Source organism: Budorcas taxicolor, chromosome 6 (assembly GCF_023091745.1).
Source record: "Budorcas taxicolor isolate Tak-1 chromosome 6, Takin1.1, whole genome shotgun sequence".
Lineage (NCBI taxonomy): Eukaryota > Metazoa > Chordata > Mammalia > Artiodactyla > Bovidae > Budorcas > Budorcas taxicolor.
The window spans coordinates 37,765,649-37,789,891 of NC_068915.1; the positions used below are offsets into that span (position 1 = coordinate 37,765,649).

The window sequence follows — 24,243 nt, forward strand, 5'->3', positions numbered from 1 at the left end:
GATTGGGGACAGGAGGAGAAGGGGATGACAGAGGATGAGATGGCTGGATGGCATCACTGACTCGATGGACATGAGCTTGAGTGAACTCCGGGAGTTGGTGATGGACAGGGAGGCCTGGCGTGCTGCGATTCATAGGGTCACAAAGAGACACGACTGAGCGACTGAACTGAACTGAGTATTCTAAAAACTTGGTATGTAGATGGATGGTGGTTGTTATTCAGTCAGAATTTGCTCAAATTCATGCCTGTTTAGTCAGTAATGCCATCCAACCATCTCATCCTGTTACCCCTCTTCTGCCCTCAATCTTCTCCAGCATCAGGGTCTTTTCTAATGAGTTGGCTTGTTGCCTCAGGTGGCCAAGTATTGGAGCTTTGGCATCAGACCTGCCAGTGAATATTCAGGGTTAATTTCCTTTAGGATTAACTGGTTTGATCTTGCTGTCCAAGGGAGCAACCACAGTTCAAACACATCAATTCTTGAGTGCTCTGCTTTCTTTATATTATTAAATGGGAATACTGTGTCTAAACTGGCTTATAGAAAGGGATATGCATATCCATGTTAATAAATAACATGAATTTAAATTTGATTAAAATTAGGAATAGTGTGTAAACAGGTTTCTCTGGGCATCCATGTCCAGAAGCTACTTCAGCAGGAAAGATGGAAATGATGACAGGGAACTACTGGCTTGTGAAAGGAAAAACATTTAGATTTCTTCTATATGATTCAGAAGATCACGTCAGGATTTGATAGAAGCCTATCAAAGGCTTTTTATAAATAAAAATATAAATTTAAAAATAGAATTTTTGTTAATAAAACTTTTTATAAATTAAAAAAAAATAGAACTCTTGTGTTTACTAGTGTGTGGGATACAAACAGAATGACTGCATTCCTGTGCTTACCTAATATTGCTGAGATGAAAATTAGTTCTCATTGCTGGTGCATCTGGCTACCAAGTATTCAGAAAACCTTGGCAGATCCTTAAAACTTCCATTGACAGGTGGTGTAATCTGTATCTGAATCACTAAGGACAAGGCATGGCTTGCAGAGAGGCGTGGCTTCAGACAGCAGCAAATCCAAGAGTAGTGGTTTAGAACACAATAGTGTTAAAAGATCGCTGAAGTTAAGAAATCTAGACTTCAAGTAGCCCTATGGCCATTGGAAACCCAAGAGTAAAATGCAAAATGTTTCCATTCTATTTTTTGTTTTATAAAATGGTTACATTTTTAATTAGAACATTTGTTATCATATAATAGGCTTATTTTTTATATTTTTAAAGTCTCAGTTTTAATGCTTACCTTTTTAATAGGTAAATATTGCCCAACAGACCTCATGTAAACGAAAACATTTGGAGTCCTCAAAACTGTTTTAGTATTGTACCTTGCCAAGCTGTTTCAGTCATGTCCAACTCTTTGTCACCCCATGGACTGTAGCCCGCCAGGCGTGTCCATCCTTGGGGATTCTCCAGGCAAGAATACTGGAGTGGGTTGCCATGCCTCCTCCAGGGAGTCATCCCCTTACTGGGCTTTAGTTTCCTTCTTGACAATTATCTCTACATGATATCACTCTATATATGTACATGCTTCTCCGTCCCTCTCCCACAAAGCAACGGTAAACTCTCCGAAAGCAGAAAGTTGGGGTGATTACTGTAACCCCCAGATCATTAAATAGAACCTGGTTCACAGATGACTCAACAAATGAACTGGATAACTATAAAGTTAAATATAGTGAAAAAGTATTTAGCTTCTGAAAAGATGAATAAGCAAATATTTTTAAAAAACTAGCATAGTGACTTTAATGTAACCATAAATATCTAAAGCAAATAGCGCCCAGCACGTAGACAGGGGGCCTCAACAATGTCGTTTTGTTATCTGTATCTCCCCAGAAGGAATTCAGGGGACATTTTTCCAGTTTATTCCCGCTACATCCCCAGTGACTGGTTTAGTAAGTGGCACACAGTGAAACTCAATAAATGTCTGCGGGATGAATGCGCACCTCCCTTCTACCAATGGGTAAAACTGAGCCCAGAGAAAGCGCCAGGGCCAAGGCAATTTCAGGAGTTGAGAGCGAAGGCGGGACTGGTACAGGAATACCTGACTCCGCAGGAGGACGCGCTTCGCTGTACTTATTGATTCTCCTCTCCACACAACTGTGTTAAATCCTAGCCTTCAATTCTCAAGGTTAAAAAAAAAAAAAACAAACAGTAAAAGCCAAGTTGTCTGGGAGGCTGGAAACAAAGCAAATCACCAAACAAACGGTTTCCCGGGCATCCAACAGACGCCAGCACGCCCGGGACACTGTCATATGACCAGCTACGTCACGTGACCAGCGGACCGCCGCTCCAGGCACCCGCCATTTTTAAAATGGCGGCTTCACTGGGAGGCATGTTCTCTGGACAGCCACCCGGACCCCCGCAACCTCCGCCGGGGCTCCTGGGCCAGGCTTCGCTTCTTCAGGCCACGCCAGGCGTTCCGAGAACTTCTAACAGTACCTTGGTGGACGAGTTGGAGTCATCTTTCGAGGTAAGATGAGACGTGGGCGTTTGTGTTCCCAGCCTCCCTCCCCCCGCCCCGCAAAAGGCATACTGCGCGTGCGCAGGTTTTCTCTTTCAGCGGTATCTCCACCCGCTTACAAATAGGAAACAGGGTTCAGAGAGCGTAAGTCACTTGCTTTAGTCTCTACATCGAGTCGTGGCCGGAATTCTCCTCTAGTAGGCTGCCTGGAGAATCCCATGGACAGAGGAACCTGGCAGGCTACGAGTCCATAGGGTCGCAGAGTCGGACAATACTGAAGCGACTTAGCACGCAAGCACAGGCTGGCGAATATGCGTCATCTTGACGTTTCTGGAGGCACGCAGACTGGAAGTTTGTCTATACCCAATCGGGGGACCCTTCTTGGTTCTCAATAGGTTCTTCCTGTCTCACTCCATCCTTGGTCCCATCCTTGAGTATCCTTTCCTGCGTTTCTGCGTGTTACGTGCTCGTCCTCTCTAGACTGCAGTGTCCATCATTATGTCCTGCGTCCTTTCCACTGGGCTCCTCCCTTAAAAGGTCCTGACGTAGTGGGTCTCTTGGAGCTGATATGGAGTTATTTAAAAGTTACAGTAGGGGAGGTTGGTACTAAGGACTGAGGGAGGAGGAGGAAAGCTGGGGAGTAAAGAGAGAGGCAGAGGTGACCCAGACTTTGAGTTTTGCTGAAACTCATTTTCACTTTGGTTGCATATGACACGTTTTAAGTCAGAATACTAATAGATGGTGTGTCATCCAAATATTGCCCCAAATGGTAATTATATAAATATGTAATGTATCCTCCCTCCCACATCCATATACAACTACAACTTGGATATAGTTGGGGTCGTCAGTGCCTCACCAGTCTGGGAGATTTTTCTCTGTTTTTTTTTTTTTTTTTAATTGAAGTATAATCGACATATACTAGTTGCAGATGTACAACACAATTTGATATTTGTATGTATTGCAGTGATCACCACAGTAAGTCTAGTTAATATCTGTCACTATACATAGTTACAAAAGTTTTTTTAAATTACTCTGTACATCCCATACCCATGACTTGTTTGCTGCTGCTGCTAAGTCACTTCAGTCGTGTCCGACTCTGTGTGACCCCATAGATGGCCGCCCACCAGACTCCCCTGCCCCTGGGATTCTCCAGGCAAGAACACTGGAGTGGGTTGCCCTTTTCTTCTCCAATGCATGAAAGTGAAAAGTCAAAGTGAAGTCGCTCAGTCATGTCCGACTCCTAGCGACCCCATGGACTGCACCCCACCAGGCTTCTCCATCCATGGGATTTTCCAGGCAAGAGTACTGGAGTAGGGTGCCATCGCCTTCTCCGTATGACTTGTTTATCTATTTTTAAAGATTTAGTTGTTTGTTTATGACTTCACAGGGTCTCCTGAGGTCTTCATTGCTTTGCACGGCCTTTTCCAGTTGTGGGGAGCAGGGGCTGCTCTCTAGTTGGGGTGTGCAAGCTTCTCATTGCAGTGGTTTCTCCTACTGTGGAGCACGGGTTCTAGGCCTGCGGGCTTGAGTAGTTGGGGTGCATGGGCTCAGTATGTGTGGCGCACAGGCTTAGGTGTCCCATGGCACGTGGGACCTTGCCAGACCAGAGCTCAGACCCATGTCCCCCAGATGGGCAGGTGGATTCTTTACCACTGAGCCAGGAGGGGAATCCCTACGACTTATAACTGGAAGTTCCTTCCTTTTAGCTTTCACCCATTTCACTTATCTCATCACCTGTCTCTGGCAACCCCCAATCTGTTCTGTATATCTACGAGCTTGGTTTTATTGGTGGTGATGGTGTTTTTAAGGTCCATATATAAGTGAGATCATATAGTATTTGTTTTTCTCTGGCTGACTTACACCCTCCAGGTCCATCCATGTCACAAATGGCAAGATTGTGTCCTTTTCTATGACTGAATGATATTTCAGTGTGTATGCCATAACTTCTTTACTCATTCATCCATTGATGGACACTTAGGTCGTTTCTATATATCTCGGCTATTGTGAATAAATACTGCAATGAACATGGGGTACAGATACCTTTTTAAGTTAGTGATTTTGTTTTCCATCAGCTAAATATTTGTATGTGTATTATGTTTTATTTATCTATTTATTTATTTATTTTTAAGGGGACAGAGGGAACTAAAATTCCTGAGATGAGTTTTCTTCCCATCCTCTCTGGTGGCTCCACTGACTCTGAAGGAGCAGCCTCAGCTTTCTTTGCCAGCTTGTGACTGGCTGGCTTCCTGGATGAGATGTTTTCCCGTAGCCACAGGTTTCACAAAGCAGGTGCACGCCTGCTACCTCCCAAATCCAGCAAGGGTCACCTTTCAAAGTAATACACAGAATGGGCAGTCTGTTTTTCCAAATTCTTGATTGTTATAGGATTTTCCCTGGAGAAATCCTTTGATTTTTCTGAAGGGTAACTGCAGGCAGCAAAAAGGCTCTCACATTTGGTTGATGGCTTAAATTTGAACCTAGGCTTGCCTGCCTCACACCTACACCTAGTGTAATATGCTTACTAGCAAACTAGGTCCGTGCTTTCCTGAGGTTTGAGATTTCTCTTCCTCACCCCCCCATCCCCACCCCAGGTCCCATCTGGTTCTCTTTTTGGCCTTTCTGTTCTGCGATGGCCCTTCTTCATCCATTTCCTGAGAGTTACCCTTGCACAGAACTCCTGTGCGCCTAGATCCATGTTCCTTATTGGGAGTTGTTTGTTCATATAACACCACTTTCTCTTAGGCTGTCCAGTTAGTCAGTAACATGTATTTATTGAGCATCCACATGGTGCCAAACAGTAAGACAGGCAAAATTCCCAGCTGCTAGTAAGGCACAGCTAATAATGAACTGAGAGAATGGCACAGTATCAGTTAACCAAGTCAGAAACAATAAAGCAGGGCTTGAGGTTGGCGCATGAGCAGGAGGGACACCATTTTGAAAGAGTAGACAGGGATAGCCTCTGAGGAGGTGACAATTGACCTGATTCCTGAATGTGTGATAATACGTGTCATGTAAGCATCAGGGGGAGGGGCTACAGATGGGATTGGAATAGGGATCCAGGCCCTTGTGTGGAATGAGATAGCTGGGAAAGGAGCGGCAGTGGGAGAGAGACCAGACTGGGGTGCCTGCAAATACCGGCTTCCTCTGTGGGCCTAATGGGCTCAGTTTACCAAGTTTCTTCATTGACACAATGTCTTGTCGCTTGGTATGCAAACCCAGAAGCTGTCAACTAACTGAATGACATCAGGAGAAGTTATTTCTTACTCTAAAGTAACATTCTTGATGTGTGAATGACATTTTTTTCTTTTGTGATATTTTGATCACACAGGCTTGCTTTGCTTCTCTGGTGAGTCAAGATTATGTCAATGGTACAGATCAGGAAGAAATTCGAACTGGTAAGAATTCCTCATTGCTGATTTTACATTTGGTATGTTTCAAGCCTGCTGTATCCCGAGAGAACTTTTCCAGGAATAAGATTTGTGTAGTCAGTCTCTATACTGCTGGTTTTTGTTCATGTCACTCATAATGAACCACTTAAAATGAATGAACTTTTCATGTTGATACCAAGACAGAGAAGGCCAATAGTGTGTACTGCTTTTAAAGAACTAAGTTTTGTGCTTCCCTCTCCTCGTCCAAGTTCCCAAGTTCTGTCCCAAGAGAGGTACTTTTGATTTCTTTGTACTGTGTTTTAAATATTTGATTTCAGCTGGAAATCGTGATGTTAACACATTACTGACCAGGGGGTTTTCATAGAAATGAATGCCTGTTGCTGGTGTTTTGTTATGTAAGTGAAGACTGAAACATCTGTGGTCAATAACGTTTGGGTAACGAAAGACATTTATATGTCCCTGGTCAGTGGGTTGTTAATTGCTGGATCTCTGCATTGTCTTTCTTTGGAAGAACTTTGTACTGTTGGTAGGTTTCTTATTCACTTGATAAATGCACAGATTATCTGCTATTTAATGTTGGTTAATACATAGGAGGTCGGTGGTCAATACTATTGCTGTGAGCAGGATTAGAACCCCTGATCCCATCTGATACCTGACTGTTCATTTATGAGAGAGATATGTGTGTCTAGTGTTTTTCTTAACTTAATATTTTGGGTTTTTTTTTTGTTTTAAGGTGTTGACCAGTGTATCCAGAAATTCCTGGATATTGCAAGACAGACAGAATGTTTTTTCCTACAAAAAAGATTGCAGTTATCTGTCCAGAAACCAGATCAAGTTATCAAAGAGGTACAAGCTCAGCTTTCTTCCCAAGTTTAAGGAAGAACAAATGTTGTCCAAATTCCATTTACACTTTAACTGAGGTGCTCCATTTGCCAACTAGTTACAGTGGGGCTTCATAGCTTGAGTATAAAATGTTGGTTGTCAGTGTTCATGACAACCTGGACCTTAGGGGTAGGGGTGGAAAGCAGGGCTTCAAACAGAACAGCCTTTACTTGTTTCATACGTTAGTTTCTGTGGAAGATTTTTCTCTAAAAAAAAAGTTCTGCTGCTTGAAAATGTTGAAAAGCCATTAACATAGGTGATAAGCTCATTTTGGACAGAAACTAGTCTGTGTGACCCTGGTGCCTTACACACAGGAAGGATTCTGAGCAGTTTCGTTCAAGGAATCAAAAAGTCAGTGTTCTGTTCCAGGCTCCTTGAAACTCAAGATTTCATTTTTCTCAGTTGTTTGAAACCAGAGTCTTGGAAATATATTGAGGTTGTCATTAATGGAATTTTGTGGGTTGGCCCAGGGTCTGCTCCCTGCAGTATGGAAGAGAAGGATCTTCCTGCCCCAAACACAGCAATTCCTTCAATGGAAAAAACTAAATTAGAATCATTATTTTCTAATAATTTTTAAAGTAACTTCTCCCACAAGCTGAGCAATTAGTCAAAATGTTTTTATTCTTTGATACCAGCTATTAAGAAGGTGAATGGTAAGAAGATGATATTCCTATAATTCACCATATGAAATCATTTCCTGATTTGAATACCTGAGTGATAGTCCAGGTATGTTTAAGGTCAGGTCTTAATACAGAATTTTAATACTATTATTTGTTAAAAAAAACTCTTAAAAATGAGGGTTTACTATTTCATAATCTGAAAGGATAGAATGGTAGCTGTGGATTCTTTTAACAGTTACTATGTGTTTCAGATCCTCAAGTGTTTAGATTCTTCTCACAGTAGGCTTTGGATATAGAAATGCTGGGCCAGAGGCCAGGATAAAAAAGAGACTGATTTTTTTATTTTGGCTGCCCTTTGGTACTTTGGAATTTTGTGACTTGTTGTATTACTTATTAAAAGAACATGAATTAGAAGTAACTCAGTGTTAAGCAGGCATCTTTCATGGAAAGAGTTGCTTTAGTTTATTCAAATTATGCAGCTAAGCAGAGTAATCGGCCTAGTATGGCTTAGTTGATTCTGTTTTGAATTTACTTCTTAGTGCTCTTAACTAATCAGGAATTATGTTCATTTTTCATGCGTTTGCTCTGACTTCATTGCTTCGATTGCTTTCATTTGTAGGATGTCTCAGAACTGAGGAATGAATTACAGCGAAAGGATGCTCTGGTCCAGAAGCACTTGACAAAACTAAGACATTGGCAGCAGGTGCTGGAGGACATCAACATGCAGCACAAGAAGCCAGCCGACATCCCTCAGGGCTCCCTGGCCTACCTCGAGCAGGCGTCTGCAAATATCCCTGCACCGATGAAGCAAACCTGAGGAAAGGCCACCTGCACACTAGTTGGTGCCTGAGTCAGCCCAAACACTGTTTTGCTAAACATCTCTTCTTGTAGACTTGACATTCTGGGAGAACTCTGCCAGAGAATGAGATGATTTTCGTTTTGTGCTCTCACCTAAAGTTTTCCCCTTATTTTTGTAAGTCATTTCTTGAGTACTTTATAAAATGCTTATTGCTGTGGTAAACCAAGTATATTGTCTTTAGCAAAGTTTAAGACTGTTAGTGTGATGCTATTTACAGATTTCTTTTATGTTTTTTTTTTATGCTTGCTTTTATGTTGTTTTTATTTTTGTATGACTCAATCTCTCTGTATTTCCAGTTTTAGATTAGTTTGTATGATATAATCTGAGCTGCATATCAGAGGATGAGGATTTTGGTTGTAGGCTTCCATGATAATTTACTGTTCAATGGCAGTATATAAAAATATGCAACTCTTCTGTTTTTCAAGACTTTGAACTACCTCAAGAAGAGGAGTCTAATGCACAGTGTAAAACTTCCAGAGCTTCACAGTGAGAATATTTTGTAAATAGATCAGAAGAGGAAGAGGATTATAATATTATAGGTTAGTATAGTGACTGTTACTGTGCTGCAGTAACCTAGTGCTTTAGAAATCCAGTAGTATGCTTGAATTAATGTTGACTTTTATTTGGGATAAGTTTATCTTTTGTGTAGTGTTTATTTACTTTTGGGGTGCAGTGGTGGGAGCAGTGATAATGCTAGTGGTGAGATAAGCAATACTGATTATTGCTTCTGCAATAATGAATCAGTTTAACACAGTGGACCCTGCTCTCAACAGAGGCATTGGTGAATATGAACTTGCTGTGATCATCTCTTGAGTTTTAAGTTTTGTGTGTTCTGCTCTTTTGGAGCAGATTTTTCTGTTAACAAAGGTTCTTGCTAATGGTGTTGATTCCAAGGGACTGGGACCTTGAAGTGGGAGGTGGGCTGTAGGGTGCATAGGAGACTTGGTGTTGGGAAGATATCTAAGCCTCTGTTGGCCACAAAGGCCATCTCAGTTTCTCTGTTGAACTGTTGTTGAGAAATACAAACCGGCATTGTGCCCTGTCTCCTTAGATAAGGCTTTCCTTTCTCTGTTGTTTACAGTCCCTCATTAGATGACACCCCACCACCCTCAACCAGTGCAGTACTGTCTTCTGAACAGGCAGTACTTCTGAGACTCAGTGTCTTGGCTGACTTTTTTTCCTCTGGTCTTGAAGGCCCGCCCCACCCACCTTGACATCCACTCAGGTTTCCGTCTGGCCTGGATGCCACCTGGTCTCCACAGCCTCTGAAGGCCCTCCATCACATCCCCAGGACACAGGACCTCTTGTTTCTTCTGCCAGCGTTACTTGGTTCTCCCTCTGGGGTTAGTGATCTGTCTCTTTGTTCTCATGAAAAGTAGGCATTATTCCCCTCTGAATACAGAGGAACCATGTGTTATTTTTTTATACATACTACTTGTTTTCCTGTGCTTTTGTGCATGGTACATAGCCTGAGGCCAACGAATTCCTTCAGTCAGAGTGTATAGGTAATGCTTTTAAAAGTTGTTTTTAATCACATTATCTGATGTCAAGGTTGTTAACCTGGTCACCTTATGCCAGTCAGAAACTGGCAACTTTAGATTTCTTGATTAAACACCTAACTGATAACATTCTAGACATTCTTTCAGTAATGAAGAGGTTCTTAGTGAAAAGTTCAGAAACTTCTATTTGGTGCTTACTAAAAATATTTTGAACTAATGTGTGTACCAGTTATTACGATTTCTTTATAAATTCAAAAGTTTTCTGTCAAATAACATTTCACTAAATATCTTTTTCATTTTTGGTGATGTATTTTGCTGGTCAGCAAACACAGAATACCCTCTAGGATGCCGCCTCCTTCGAGGAGAAAATAATGAGGTATCAGCTGGGATTTCTCTCACCTCTCAAGGGATGACAGACCCACCCACCTTTTGAGGGCATCTTTATTCCCTTCCTGTTCCATCTGCTGAAGCGTTTACACTGTGTAAGACAAGCCTTGCCTCAAGTGATGTGAGGCCTGCCAGTTGCCTTCTGCTGGGTTTAACCCTTCGGGGGCTCTCGTCTGCAGGTCACTCCCTGCAGCTCAGCGTTCTTGGTCTCCCGTCTTCAGCATTCCCTTCATGATACCTGAGCGCCACCCCATTGCCCGGCCCCTCATTCAGTCTCCAACTCCTCCACATACTCTCACCTGCTTCACTTTGACACTTCATCATCTATTTTTGAACTCATTCTCTTTAACGCATCTTTTCTCTTTCCTCTTCTGCCCAACCTATAAATGTTGACATCCCTAAGGGTTTGGTCATGGGCCTCTGGAGGCCACGAAGGAGCCCTGCTCAGTTTTCTCAAAGGCCGTGCTCTCACGGTGGGGATAGTGGAACCATGTTATTTCTGCCCAACACGGACTTCTTTAATGGGCAGTCAGTCCTTGCTCTGAAGCTCCTCAGCCTGACCAAGGCTTTTTCTCCTAGCTCTGCTGCTATCTAAGCTTCTTGCCTCTCTCTACAGGCTTCTTGCCTCTAGGCTTCTTGCCTGTATCTTCCTTGGCTCTCTCTACAGGTGTCAACTCTATATCAAAATATGAAGGCTTTTCCTGCCTCCTGCCTCCTCCCCTTGATTCAACATGTGTTTCTCCTGAGAAGGGGGAGACTTGCCCCTGACTTGCCCCTGCATCAGCACTGCTGGGCTGTGTTATTCTCCTATGAGACAGAAGCAGTCTAAGGTACCAGCCTCCTAAACAAAGCTGCTCTGAGACCATGATAGAGCAGAACAAACCACTTCACAACTCTGTATAAGCACAGGAAAAAATAAAGGTCACACTGCCACCCTTTAAATACCAAACATTGTCCTGGCTTAAAAAATAAGTGACTGCACCTTTTTTTTAAAACCATTTGCAGCTTTATCTCTAGTTGGCCCTCACTGTTGTTCAGTGGCTAAGTCATGTCCAACTGTTGGTGACCCCATGGACTGCAGCATACCAGGCTTGCCTGTCCTTCACTATCTCCTGGAGTTTGCTCAAACTCCTGTCCATTGAGTTGGTGATGCCATCCAACCATCTCATCCTCTGTCATCCCTTTCTCATCCTGCTTTCAATCTTTCCCAGCATCAGGGTCTTTTCCAATGAGTCAGCTCTTCACATCAGGTGGCCAAAGTATTGGAATTTCAACTTCAGCATCAGTCCTTCCAATGAATATTCAGGGTTGATTTCCTTTAGGATTGATTGGTTTGCTGTTGAGGACACTCTCTGAAGTCTTCTCCAGCACCAAAATTTGAAAGCATCAATTCTTTGGCACTCAGCCTTCTTTATGGTCCAGCTCTCACATCTGTATATGACTACTGGAGTAAGATAAGATCCAGTCACAGAGTTTCCTCTGCTTTCTGACAGCATCCAATTTGGAATGAAGCCCTGCTCTTTTAGAATCTCCTTGAAATTATCCAGTGCCAAAATCTTACAATAGGGTCTTCCTAAAACACTTTCTGAGAAGCCCCACGATTCTTCATGATGGACATTCTACCTCTGTTCCAACAAATAATAAACCCAACTCATTCAACTATAGCTAGGTTTCTGGTGGTCTTTGCTCCTCCAGCTGCCTCAGTGTATGCCTCCTGGAGGGCCTGACTGACATGCTGCTGTGAGCACGGTCGGAGAGAATCGACAGGAGGGTGAGGTTGGAAACTGACTCACTCACTGTCCAAATGGCAGGAAGATCCATCCTGAGTGGGATGTGAGGGCCAGCTACCAGCACAAGAGGGTGGCCTCGTTATTGAGGATTTTACCAGTGCTTCCCTGGGCAGGTTTCCCAGTGGAAGGGAACTTTTGTCAGTGCAGATTCAGTGTTGCATATAAGAACAGTGGAATTGGCTGGTTAACCACTGTCTCGACTGAGCAAACGGACAGTGACAGAATGACTCTTTAATGCTCAAAGGCCTCTATGAGTTTCTGGAGCATCTTTGGTTATCCCCCTGCAGGGGGAGAACAGACAGCTGAGGAGCTAGTAGGAGGCAGCAGATCAAAACCAATGTTGCACCTCGGGGATGATGGTGGAGATTAGTGCTCTTCTTAGAAACCTGAAGGATGCTAGGAAACTGGTCCCAATCATAGCTCTGTTTACTTTTCCAGACTTGCCCTTACGGAATCCAGGTAGAGGCTGGAGACCGAGCATGTAGCAGGTAGCCTCGCTTGCACCTGCTGCTGCACTGATACTGGAGCAGTAATAAGGGCTCAGGTATGCAGTGTGCAACTACTGATGGACAACCTCCTTCTTTTCTCCCCCAGTTAAGAAACAGTTGGCAACTGGGAAATGTTCCTTTCCAGGTTTGTTCCAGGCATACATTAATTCCTTCTCTCTGTTATAATATAGCCTAAAGAGATACCCTGTTTTTCCTCCTAAATCAATTCTGAATCAGTTCATTTGTCTTCATGTCTGCTGTTAACCTCCAAGCCATCCCCATCGTCTCTAGACCACTCTGCTCTTGAGAGATGAATGGAACCAGATTATGCAAAAGAAAACAAGAATGTTTTCTCTCTCAAATTTCCTTATCAATATTATCTAGGGTACAGAGAGGTAGAATTTCATTCCCTGCTGGTGAAGGTGTAAATTGCTAGAAACTTTTTGGTGATTTGGTAGTATCACACAAAAAGCCTAGGCATATCCTTTGATGCTTTATTTCAATACTCAAGGAATATGTCCTAAAGAAAAAATGATAGATGCATGCCAAGATGTACTTAGCAAAGATAATTATTTGTGTATAATATTAAAATTTAGCATGATCTTTTAGTCACATGCAACAAGGAGTTAAAACTGATGTGGCATCTCAATAAAATTCTATCTCTGTAGCATGTGTTATGCTGAATTAAATAGCCTCCTTTGTTAGTCATCAGGAGTTGCACAGTGGTGGGAAAATATTTCAACAAAAATAGAACTACCTGTATGTACTCTTTTTAAAACACAGAACACTATCCTATAATGTTCACTTTAAGCAGGAAATAAAACTAAAAAATACCTGATACTGAAAAGTAACAGGGCATGTTACACAGACGGAAACAAGTATTTGCATTTAAAAAAAGTATGTTATTGGGCTATATGTTTTAATTAGGTAGTAAATTTACTTTGAGATTATGAGTCTGAGTTGTAATTGCATTTCTCTCAAAATGACCCAAGTGCATGAGCAGCTACATTTTATTGGAGATGATCTGACTGAGGTTAATGTGAACTCCCTGTTTCTAAGTTCAGCCTTTGTATACTTTCACCTCTGAAAAATCAGTACAAGTCACAACCATTTTTATTGCCCAGTTGTTTAAAGTTTTATTCAAAGAGTGAAGATTTGACAGTGCATGGAATAGACAACTGTTTATAGGCCACCTGCTGGGCCAGCACCAAAGGACTGAGCATGTATTTTTCCCACTGAAAGTTGTATTGAGTTTGTTAAATTGCAATGCTCCATCAGAGGATCAGACAACTCAGCATGGACTGACAGCAAGGTCAGCACTGAACAGCCATTATCAGTTCCCTTTAATCCACTGAGCATCCATGCGATGGGGAAGCAACGCACCACGAGGCAAGACTAGAGGTTCGGTAGGTCTTTGACTTCAAAGAACAGATAATCTAGAAACCGTCACAAACAATCGAGCCGATGCTACAGTCATTGAGGTTGAGATGTATGACAGGGTCAGGCTCCGTTATTCACAGAGAAATCCTGGCAAAGCTTAACTACAATTCATGATTAGAATTATTGCCCATATTTTGTTTAAACCTCAAAAAGCCCCTTTGAGGTAGGTGTTACACCCTCCGTAATCTTCATATCCTGGACCTAGGAAGTCAAAATATTTGATCCAACTATGCCAAAGTCTGCTACAGTCCATTCCTAGTAGTTGGGTTTGGTTTTTAGAAACTGGCTTTCCTGGTTATTCTGAGCTTTGTTTTATTCCCCTTCCTATTGAGGTTGCGTGTGCATTTTGGAGTTATTTACATAGAAACACTTTAAAGTGAAGATGATCAGCATCCTAGGAAAAATGAAACCACTTTCAAAGTAGACCATGGAAATCACAAAGTCTGATATTCCACAAGGTGGTGTGCAGTCTTATGGACACTAGAAATAATCATGTATAGGTCATCAGTAACAATAATATTTCCCTGTGGGTGCTTTCTGACAACACTGGCTTGTTTCATCTTATCATCACAATGAAACAGTATGAAATGTTAATGTAAGAATTTGTTTTAGCTATATCTGTAAATCATATTACAAGCAAGTTATTTGGTTGGTTGGCTTTTTAGTTCATTCCTTCAGGTGTTTCAAAAGAAATGTTTTTCAAATATCCTCTTTATGCTATCCCAAGGATCAGTTTAGAAAGAAAAATATTTGGTAAACCATTCTTGGTGTGCTGAACCTTGCTTCTGTTGGACTTCTTTGGGTTGGGCTGTATCATCATCTTGTGTCCTAAAAACAAACAAGTTTTCTTAGATGGTTTTGAAAATTATTCAGTAAACAACTTAATATGCCATCATCTTTTCAGGGAAAGATAACTACTACTTTACTCTTAAAAAGATATTAGAATGTGATGGGTCGATATTGGTAGCTAGAAACAAGTTGTGAAGGATGAAGATGAGGAGAGAGCATCTAATTCCGTTGTGGAAACAATGCTGTCCATTATTTCACTTAAAATGAATGAGGCATATTTTGCAACATTTACTATTTAAAAGAAGAAAAAAAAAAAATATATGTATAGGCTGAGCTGGGTCTTGGTTGCTGCATGGGGGCCTTCTTTAGTTGTGGCAAGCAAGGGCCACTCTCTAGTTGCAGCGTGCGGGCTTATTGCAGTGGCTTCTCTTGTGGTGCACGGCCTTAGTTGCCCCATGGCATGTGGAATCTTCCCAGACCAGGAACTGAACCCATGTCTCCTGCACTGGCAGGTGGACTCAACCTCTGGCTCCCAGAGAAGTCCGCAACATTTACTATTTATTTCAGGCACAAATTAAACAATAAACCCCTTTCAAAAAACAGTAAAAGAAGAAATGGTTAATGAATACAAAATTACACTTCTGGCCTCTTCAAAAGTTACCTAATGTGCTCTGGCCTTTCAGTGAGGCTGTGAAATTAGTCTAATAAACTGAAAAAGAGAGATGATAAGTAAGTACAGTGTATACCTATCTGAAAAGTCTCTATCTGTACTTGCGAAGCTTCTTATAAAACAATGGGAACACAGCTTTAAAAAGGTGTGTGATGAGATGAACAGTGGCCAGGGTCAGGCCAGCTCTGGCTCTGGCAGTTAATAGACCATATGCTTGGGATTCTAGGCCTCAGTGTCCTCAGCTTCGAAACAAAGGGCTGGACTTGCTCAGTGACTGGCAGGGGGTCCTTCCAGCTCCACATTCATTTTTGTCCAAAGAGCCTTGGGCAGGCAGGGCCTTTGGAAAAGGAACATTTCAGAAGAGGCCTCTTCTGAAAAGCAAACTCAAAGTCCATAATTAAAGATTTAGCTCTGAACAAAAATTGGGGAAGAAGGAAAATCAATAACAGGGGAAATCACACATTTCTGGAAGAGAAGCATGCTGCAGGGGTTTGTGGAAAACAAAGCAGTATCAGCACCATATGTGATCAACCAAACCCACAGATTAAGATTAAAATTACAAGATTATATAATGAATCTTGAGAAATAACCTTTTAATAATAGTGGGAAATTGCTGAATAGTTCTACACCAGGTCTTGTGCTGAGCATGTCCTATGGATTAACTCCTTTAGTTTCACATGAGTCTGAAGAGGTAGGTGGTATATTATCTTCATTTTAGAGGTGAGGAAACAGAGATGTCAAGTGAGCTGCCCAAAGACACACAAGCTAAGAATGAGGAGGACCAGAACTTGAATCCAGACTCAAGGCCAGATGATGACAGCCCATCGTTTGTGTGAACCACTCTGAAGTGATCCGCTAAGTGATTCAGTGTCCCCTGTCTACTCATTCATGGAAAAGGAAAAAAAAAAAACAGACTTTCTGGGATTTGTTATCAGGGAATAGTATCTCTTCTAAAGAATGACCTATTTCCCTCCTCATAGATAATCTTTCTTTTTGGCTGAGTTGCAGTTTGTCCAAGGCAAGGCTTGTTTTGTTATTCTTTGTATCGGCCCAAATGCTGGGTGTTTAACAGGTGCCAGAAAGGAATTCTAATTTCCCTCCTGTCAACAGAAAAATGGAATCATAGCTTTGGCCCTCTGCGTGCATGCTGAGTCACTTCAGTAGTGTCTGACTCTTTGCAACCCCATGTATCATAGTCTGCCAGCCTCCTCTGTCCATGGGATTCTCCAGGCAAGAATGCTGGAGTGGGTTGCCATGCCCTTCTCCAGGAGATCTTCCCCAACCCAGGGATCAACCCCACCTCTCTTACGTCTCCTGCATTGGCAGGAAGGTTCTTTGCCTTCCTGAGAAGCCCAGCTCTGGCCCCCTACCTTGTGGCAGTTTGCACATCTAGAGATGGCATGGGTTTGTAGGGCCGGCTACAGCTGGGACCTGGGTCCAAGCTGGGTGACTTAGTTATTGGAGGGGCATTGATCCTGGAGCTCAGGTCACCACTCAGAAAGTTCTTAGCATAGGAAGCGAGGTTTGGCACACTGACCACTCGGCTGGGCACTTCCTCCATCTTCTTTTTCTGTTGATATTAAAAGAAAGGCCTGTTAGTGCCACCTAACAGAAGCATTATTGTAAAAGTAGATAAGCCTGCCATGCTAGAATTACGTGAGCAAGAGACAGTACTTTTATTTATATATTACATGCTCTTTTTTAAAGCGTTTAGTTGTACTTTAAAAAAGGCTCACAATCTCTATCCAAAACTTCTGGCAGCAGATGTATGTTTTAATTTAAAGTTTTTAGATTTTAAAAGGCACCCTCAGCAGAAGCTGGTCCACACTGTCCTCAAATACATTAATATTTCTGGAGTGAAACTTACATTTTGTCACATGAAGAGGGAAATATAAAAATTATAAATGAGCTCACATGAATTCAACTGGAGGTAATAAATTACCAAAAAACAGAAACTAGTGCTTTAGGATTTTGTGATAGCAGATGAGAAATCTGGATGTGACTATTTTCACTGTAATACATTGCAAAAATATAAAAGGAAAAAAAAGGTGAAGTGAAGGATTCTTGCCCTTCTCCTTTCTATCACCAAGATAATAGCCACTATTAGTAGTGACACATATATAAAAAATTTGGAAAATTTAAAATCATAAAAAATATACGTAATCTGCCTTGTCAGATATAAACAGTTTGCTAGTAATTTGTACTATCTCCTGGGTGTCTTATTTTCAAAGAATATTTCTCTAAATGAATGCAAGACTGTTGATAAATAAGCTGCCATTATCTTTGGGAAAAATGAAGCCAGCAGAATTATGTAATGCATTAAAACCAGTAGGACCAATTTACCTTCATGGAAGGGGTCAAATACCCTGGGTGAGGATTGAAAGAGAAGGATCGATTCCGATGGGACATTGCGCTGGGGAACGCTGCATAGTGAAATCTTCTCTCCTCCTGGAGAAACAATACAACTGAGTCTAAATGAGCCTAATTACTCAGCACACTGAGTTTGATTTGAAGGAAGATGGCTGTGAGGGCAGATTACAGAGAGGAAGAAAGACCAGGGGAAAGAGGGGGAAGTCAGTGGGAATCAAATTACAGTCCACTGAGGCTTTGAGGAAGCACCTTTATTTCTGGGGCCTTGGTGTCCCCAGCCCCTCTTGTAAAGGAAAGGGCAAGCTTATTTGGAATGCCTTAGGGAAATCAGAGATGCAGGTACTCTTAGCATCTGAGAAAAGTCTACTGCAGAAAGTTACTAGCTAAGGCAAAATAAAAAAACACCCAGGTGCAATCGCTATATGGGTCTTCTTGGTGGCTCAGTGGTAAAGGATCTGCCTACCAATGCCAAAGATGTGGGTTCGATCCCTGAGTCAGGAAGATCTCAGAAGGAAATGCAGGTGACTCCATTATTCTTGCCTGGGAAATGCCATGGACAGGGGAGCCTGGTGGGCTGCAGTCCATGGGGTTAGACAGTCTAAAAGAGTTGGACATGACTTTGACTAAACAATTCACAATCGCTATATGGTCAATCTTTATCAGTGTCATTTTCCACTGTTTTTCTTTCCAGATGTCTTGTTTTTAAAATAAGTTCCAGTTGTCAAATTTCATCTGTAAAAACATTGATAAGTATTTCTAAGAGATAAGGACTTGTTACAAAACATAACCATGATACTTTTGTCACACTTAACAAACAATTCCTTATTGTGTGTTAGTCGCTTAGTCAAGTCTGACTCTTTGCAACCCATGGACTGTAGCCTGCCAGGCTCTATTGTCCCTGGAATTCTCCAGGGCACTGGAGAGCACTGGAATGGGCTGCCATTTCCTTCTCCAATTCCTTATTAGTATCATCTGATTTTCCGTCAGTGGTTAAGTTTTCCTCATCATCTTGACAAGAAGCAGTGTGCCTGGGGAGCAGGAGGGTGCGAGGATGGGTGTGAGTTACAAGTGTGTGTGTGTGTGTGTGTGTTGTGGGAGGATGTGTAGCCACTATAAGACCATTGATTTTACTCTGAGAAGGACAGGGAGCCATAGGTAGTACTGATCAGAGCTGTGCTGTGATGTGTCTTACATTTTAATAAGGTTACCCTGGTTGCTGTGAGGTCAGCAGAGTAGGGTGAGGCTGGAGTGAGTGGGGAGACCAAAGGACTCTCCACCATTTGTAAGAGGCAGTGGGGCCTGGACCAAGGTGGCGAAGGGAGAGACACAGGGAAATGGCTAGACTTCACATGTGGCTAACTAGTTGACCCATATGGGCCACGCCGATAGAAGCAAGTATATCAGCCAAAGTCCCCAGAGCTGAATGTAAACCACTGGGAGCTGGCTTACAGAGAACTTTCAACCAAAACGTGGAGCACAGGAAGGCTGGACAAATCCTAAAGCAATGGTCAGAGTGAGGAGACACGGATGTGAGGTCCAAGTCATTCTAGATTTTCCCAAATTCTATAGGTTAGCAAAACACAAACCAATACCAACATCAGGCAGATGGTGTAGGACTTGGGAGCAGGGTAATTATTTTTTGCCTTCTACTTTCCTGTGTTTTTTCTAGTGAGCATGTATTATTTTATATAATGGAAGCAATAACCAAGGACCTTTTGTAAGGTGGTTTTCAGGTTATCAGGAATACAGTTTTAGGCCCCCAGGGAAGTGCCAGGCTAAAGCGAACGCCCCTGAAGCCTCACCGTCAGCTGCTTGATGATCTCCTCCCTCTCCTTCAAGCGGGTCTGCAGGCGGCCTATGAGCTGAACGTCCTCCGGCCTGGATGCCCCCTTCCCTGGCTTCTCTCCGGAATCTTTCAGTCTGTTTCAAGCAGGCATGCAGTTAGCCCCCGCGCCACAATGACTCAGGAGGGAGATGTGGACATGATGGGGGTGCTGCCATGTGCTTGGCCTGGCTGGCCACTCTGTTCACCAAAGGGGAAACTGAGGCCCAGGGTCAGCCAGTGAGTTGCTTGCAGAGCTCCAGGTGGATGGAGCCCAGGACCCCAGCTCCCAGTCTGACATGTGTACAGCCCAGGAATCAAAGATGTGTGTACATAGATGCCACATTCACCAGGGCTTCAAGAACCAGGGAAGTTTGGGGAAAGTGGCTTTGGCTGGCAAATGTCCCCACTGCTACCGAGGACAGCAGGTTGTGCTAATTACAGATGTGGTTCCATCGCCATCTCCTGGTGGCCAGAGAGCACGGCCTGAGCTGGTTCTGCACAATAGGGGGGTAGCAGGTACCCACAGCCCTTTCAGTGTGAAGCTGGAGAGAAATAACCTCCGGATGGTGGTGGAGGGAGGGGGGCTGCAGGTGATCCATTGACTAGTTGATAAGAGGCCAGGGCTTTGGAGTGAGAGGACCCGGGCTCTTAACCCAGCTTTGCTTTTTTCTAGCTATGTAATGGGTATTTTGCCCATAAACCTCAGTTCCTTCTTTAAAATGGGCATGAAACTGAGTGGTTGTGAGGATTCAAGGAGATAATGTATGCCTGGCACATGGTAAGAACCCATTAGATGGTAGGTGGTAAAACCTACTCCAGATTTTAGATGATGCTTCATATTGGAGACAGTTGGGGACAGTTTTTAAAAGCACAAGTTAAGGGTAAGACAGGTGACATGTAAAGTTACTTAGTGCTGCTTGACCTGGTCACCTTGTCACTAACCCTGATCCCCCAGTCTCTTCTCTTCTCAGCACTCAGAAATGACCCTGTTAAAAGGTGAATACGCACTCCACACAAATACGCCCAAACCCCTTCTCACTCAGTGGAGCATCTTCTCTATCCCTCCCAGCTATTCTGCCAACCTTAGTTCCTACCATCACTCTCTCATTCATTCCACTTAAGCCTTCTGGCTGTTTGGTTTTGGGAGGCAGGCCCCAGGGCCTTTGCACTTGTTCTTCTGTCTGATTGGAAAGCTCTTTGTCCAAATGTCGCTCTCATTTCCACGCCTCCTAATGCTTAAATGTCACCTCCTTACCCACCCTTGGCACTCCAGATACTGATCCTGTTTTCCTTATAGCATTTTCACTATCTGTTATGAAGTTTAATATTTGTTTGCTTACTCTTTGTCAGAATCTCCATCTAGAATTTGTGAGCGCTATGAGAGCACAGTTTTTGTTTTATTCCCACTGTAACCCCAGAACCTAAAACAGTGCAAGGCACACAGAAGGCCCTTAACAAGTATTTGCTGAATGAATAAATGAATGCTTGCAAGAAGGGCTCTTGGTTTCTTAATCTGTCCATGGGAATAAGCTTCTACCTTTAATAACTGCTGTGAGAGCAAAAGAGACACAGATCTAAAGACTTTGGACTCTGTGGGAGAAAGCAAGGGTGGGATGATTTGAGAGAATAGCATTGAAACATGTATATTACCATGTGTGAAATAGATCACTAGCCCAGGTTTGATGCATGAGACAGGGTGCTCAGGCTGGTGCACTGGGATGATCCTGAGGGATGGGACTGAGAAGGGGTGTTCAGGATGGGGAATACATGTACACCCATGGCTGATTCATGTCAATGTATGGCAAAAACCACTATAATACTGTAAAATAATTAGCCTCCAATTAAAATAAATTAATTTTTTAAAGAACTGCTGTGAGGATTAAATGAAATGATGCATATTAGAGGGGGAGATACTCATAAAAAGAGCAGCCTTGATCCTTCTGATTTCTTCCAAGTGTGAGGGTTAAACCGTGCTCATTCCTCACAGATTAATAGTGCCCTGCATGAGACAGGAATGTTGTCTCTCCTAAAAAGATGGGTGACCAACCTTCCCAGTTTGCCTGGAACTGAGGCACTTGTGGAACTCAGGACTTCTAGTTTTAAAACTAAGAGAGTCCCAGGGACAGTGGGATGAGTTGGTCCCCCCAACAAAATGGTACAAGTCCTTCCCAGCCTGGGGCCAAAGCCTTACTTACTCGGTTTCCAGGGCAGCCAGCCGGGCCTGGAGCCGGGCTTGAGCACTGCTGAAATCAGCCACCATGGCCTGCATCTCCTTCCGGTGTTCCTGGCGCAGCATCTCCACCTCCCGGGCCCGCTGGGCTTGCTGATCCTCCTGCAGCAGCCTGGAGGGGTGGGGGTGGGGGTGGGGGGGCGGGAGGAGAAGCACAGCTGGGCTTGCCCAGGCGTCTAGCAACTGAACTTCTAGGGGACTGGAGTTTCTCCCCACTCTGCCAGGTGGCCTGCAGAATCTGAGGTCAGGACATGGTGGGAAGGAGACCTGGGTTCTCTGAGTTGTGGGGACCAGGATAAACCCATCTTGCGGGACACCTTCTCAGCACCTTCCACCCCAGCATTCCATGAGGGACCTGAGCACAAAGGGAAAGTTGGGAGGATAGCTCAGGAAAGGAGTCCCAGAAAACACTCCTTTCACTTGGAGCAGGTGAGGAGGCCTGGAGGCTGAGATTCTTCATCAGAACTGATGACTGTTGGGACTCTGAGAGCTGGGAGACCTGCAGTCCAGTCTGGAAAGGCAGGGTGTGAGAGGGGCTAAGAGAACAGCATTTAGGCTACCAGTGTCCATCCCTGACCTCCCCCATCACTTCCTAGTTGTGTGACCTCGGGCAAGCTAGGCTTGGCTCAGTTTCTCCATGTGACTGACAATAGGGGCTACCTTATAGGGTTATTGCAAGGATGAACCATGTTAATCCATGTCTAGGACAGTCCGTGGCACAAAGTATATGTTCGACCATCAACTATTAATATCACTTTTCTTAACCTTGGGGTGGGGCACTAAGGGATCCACAGACCAGCCTAAGGGGCCTGACACCCTCCAAAAGTACATGCATATTTTTATGTGAGGATACCCTTCTCCAGGAGAGGGACTGTTGCTTTCCTCAATTGGAGGAAGCTGTACCTGGAAATGATTAGGAACCCCTACTCTGGTCCAGTGTCCTTATTCCAGTGTTACATGGTGAGTCTCTAACTGAATTTAAGGTGCTCCACCTTGGCCAGGTGGGTTCATGGCTATTCCTCAGATGAGCTCAGGCCTACTTTCACTTGATCTTTATGCTGGAAACTGGGACATTCAAACACTGGGATGAAATGGGTAAGTGCCTTCAAAGATACAAATTACCAAAGCTTGCTCAGGAAGAAACAGATAACCTGAAAAGTCCTATATCCATTAACAAAATTAAAGTTGTAGTTATAAACTTTCCATCGAGGTGAAAAAAGTCTGTGAATTCAAGATGGAAAAAGGGCTATCCAACCTAGAGAAGAAGATCATAGTTATCACTACAATTTACCAAGTACCAGGGTCAGTCCATGGTAAGCATCTTCCTATATGTTTCACTGCATCTACAGTAGCCCCAAGAGATGTAGTGTTTCCTACAGTTTACAGGTAGGAGAGGTTAGCAGACTTGCCCAAGGTCACACAGCTATTAACAGGAGCACACAGCTACTAACAGGAGCACACAGGACTGTCTTTTAAACTATGCCACTGCACCGTCTCCCTAAGGCTGGTTTTAAGGATACTTCTGGTATTATTAAGTTTGATTCCATAAATTTCCTGATCTGTAGGGAAATAGGTTAAACCCAGCATCGACCCCTCCCTCTACTTCAGGGCTCATTCTCTGCAGTTTTGAGGTCTAGAATTCCTAGACCACTGATACCTTACATGGGTCAGAGTAACACCAGTGAAGTCCTGGCGTACTAGGGAGTCTTTTCTTTGGGAAGATGCCGAAGGTGTAACCTAATCCTAAACCCCAGAGGCTCACTAAGGGGCAGAGTTGGGAGAGAGGGAGGGAAGGAAGTTGGGAGCCTCAGACCGACCTGTGCTGGTCGCGGAGCTGCAGTGCCTCCTGCTGATGCTGTTCCACCTCGGCCTGCAGCCGCCTCACTGCCTCCTTGAGCTGCGAGTTCTCCTCCCAGAGGCAGCATCCCTCGCTGGGCTGCAGCTCCGCTGCACTCTTGCCTTTGGGAGAGCCCGCCTGGCCCAGGCCACCCTCCTCCTGGGGAGAAAGCAGCCAGAAGAACCGTTTGCAGGAGGCTCAATGGCAGACAAGGGCCACAGATGTACTGTGGCAAAGACCCAGCTTGGAGCTCAAATTCAAGACTTGATTCAGGAGCTCATGTCTAGTCTCTTGAAGTTTTCAGCTTTGAGAGTTGGCCAAATTTGGCTCTCGAAAAGTTGAATGATGCTGGTGAGCCAAGAATGTGGCTTAAAACAAGCCCAACACTCCACCTCTGTGGAGTCTATGTGTGTGTTGGGGGAGGGCGGGGGAGGATGTCTCCTGTCTCTTCTTGTAAGGACACTAATTCACTAGTTATCCCCCAAGGTTTCATTTCCAAATTCCATCATATTGGTGATTAGGGCTTCAACATGTAAATCTGGGGCAACACCACAGAGGGCAGAGGAAGGGGACAGTGAATATTTGCTGAACAATAATGATCTGTCACACCTCCTCCCAAGATTCTGGAAGAGTGAATCTGGATAGATCTCAGCCCTGT

The 24,243-nt window shown here is 43.6% G+C and overlaps 2 protein-coding genes across 3 annotated transcripts in view; one reads left to right on the forward strand and one right to left on the reverse strand.

Annotated features, from left to right (window-relative positions):
• The first annotated feature begins 2,360 nt into the window (after positions 1-2,360).
• MED28 (mediator complex subunit 28) lies at positions 2,361-8,445 on the forward strand. The gene is made up of 4 exons (XM_052642392.1): positions 2,361-2,519; positions 5,839-5,905; positions 6,633-6,745; positions 8,021-8,445. The coding sequence occupies exons 1-4, from the start codon at positions 2,361-2,363 to the stop codon at positions 8,216-8,218; spliced, it is 537 nt and encodes a 178-aa protein (XP_052498352.1). The 3' UTR covers positions 8,219-8,445.
• Positions 8,446-13,548: 5,103 nt separating this feature from the next.
• FAM184B (family with sequence similarity 184 member B) overlaps positions 13,549-24,243 on the reverse strand; it is a 121,260-nt gene continuing 110,565 nt past the window's right edge. For both annotated transcript variants that reach the window (XM_052642391.1, XM_052642390.1), the window contains 6 exons: positions 23,566-23,744; positions 21,714-21,860; positions 19,496-19,613; positions 17,667-17,771; positions 16,694-16,893; positions 13,549-14,692 (listed from right to left, as the gene is read on the reverse strand). In XM_052642391.1, the coding sequence (XP_052498351.1) occupies positions 14,599-14,692; positions 16,694-16,893; positions 17,667-17,771; positions 19,496-19,613; positions 21,714-21,860; positions 23,566-23,744 (843 nt within the window). In that variant the 3' untranslated portion in view covers positions 13,549-14,598. The remainder of the gene's footprint in view (positions 14,693-16,693; positions 16,894-17,666; positions 17,772-19,495; positions 19,614-21,713; positions 21,861-23,565; positions 23,745-24,243) is intronic.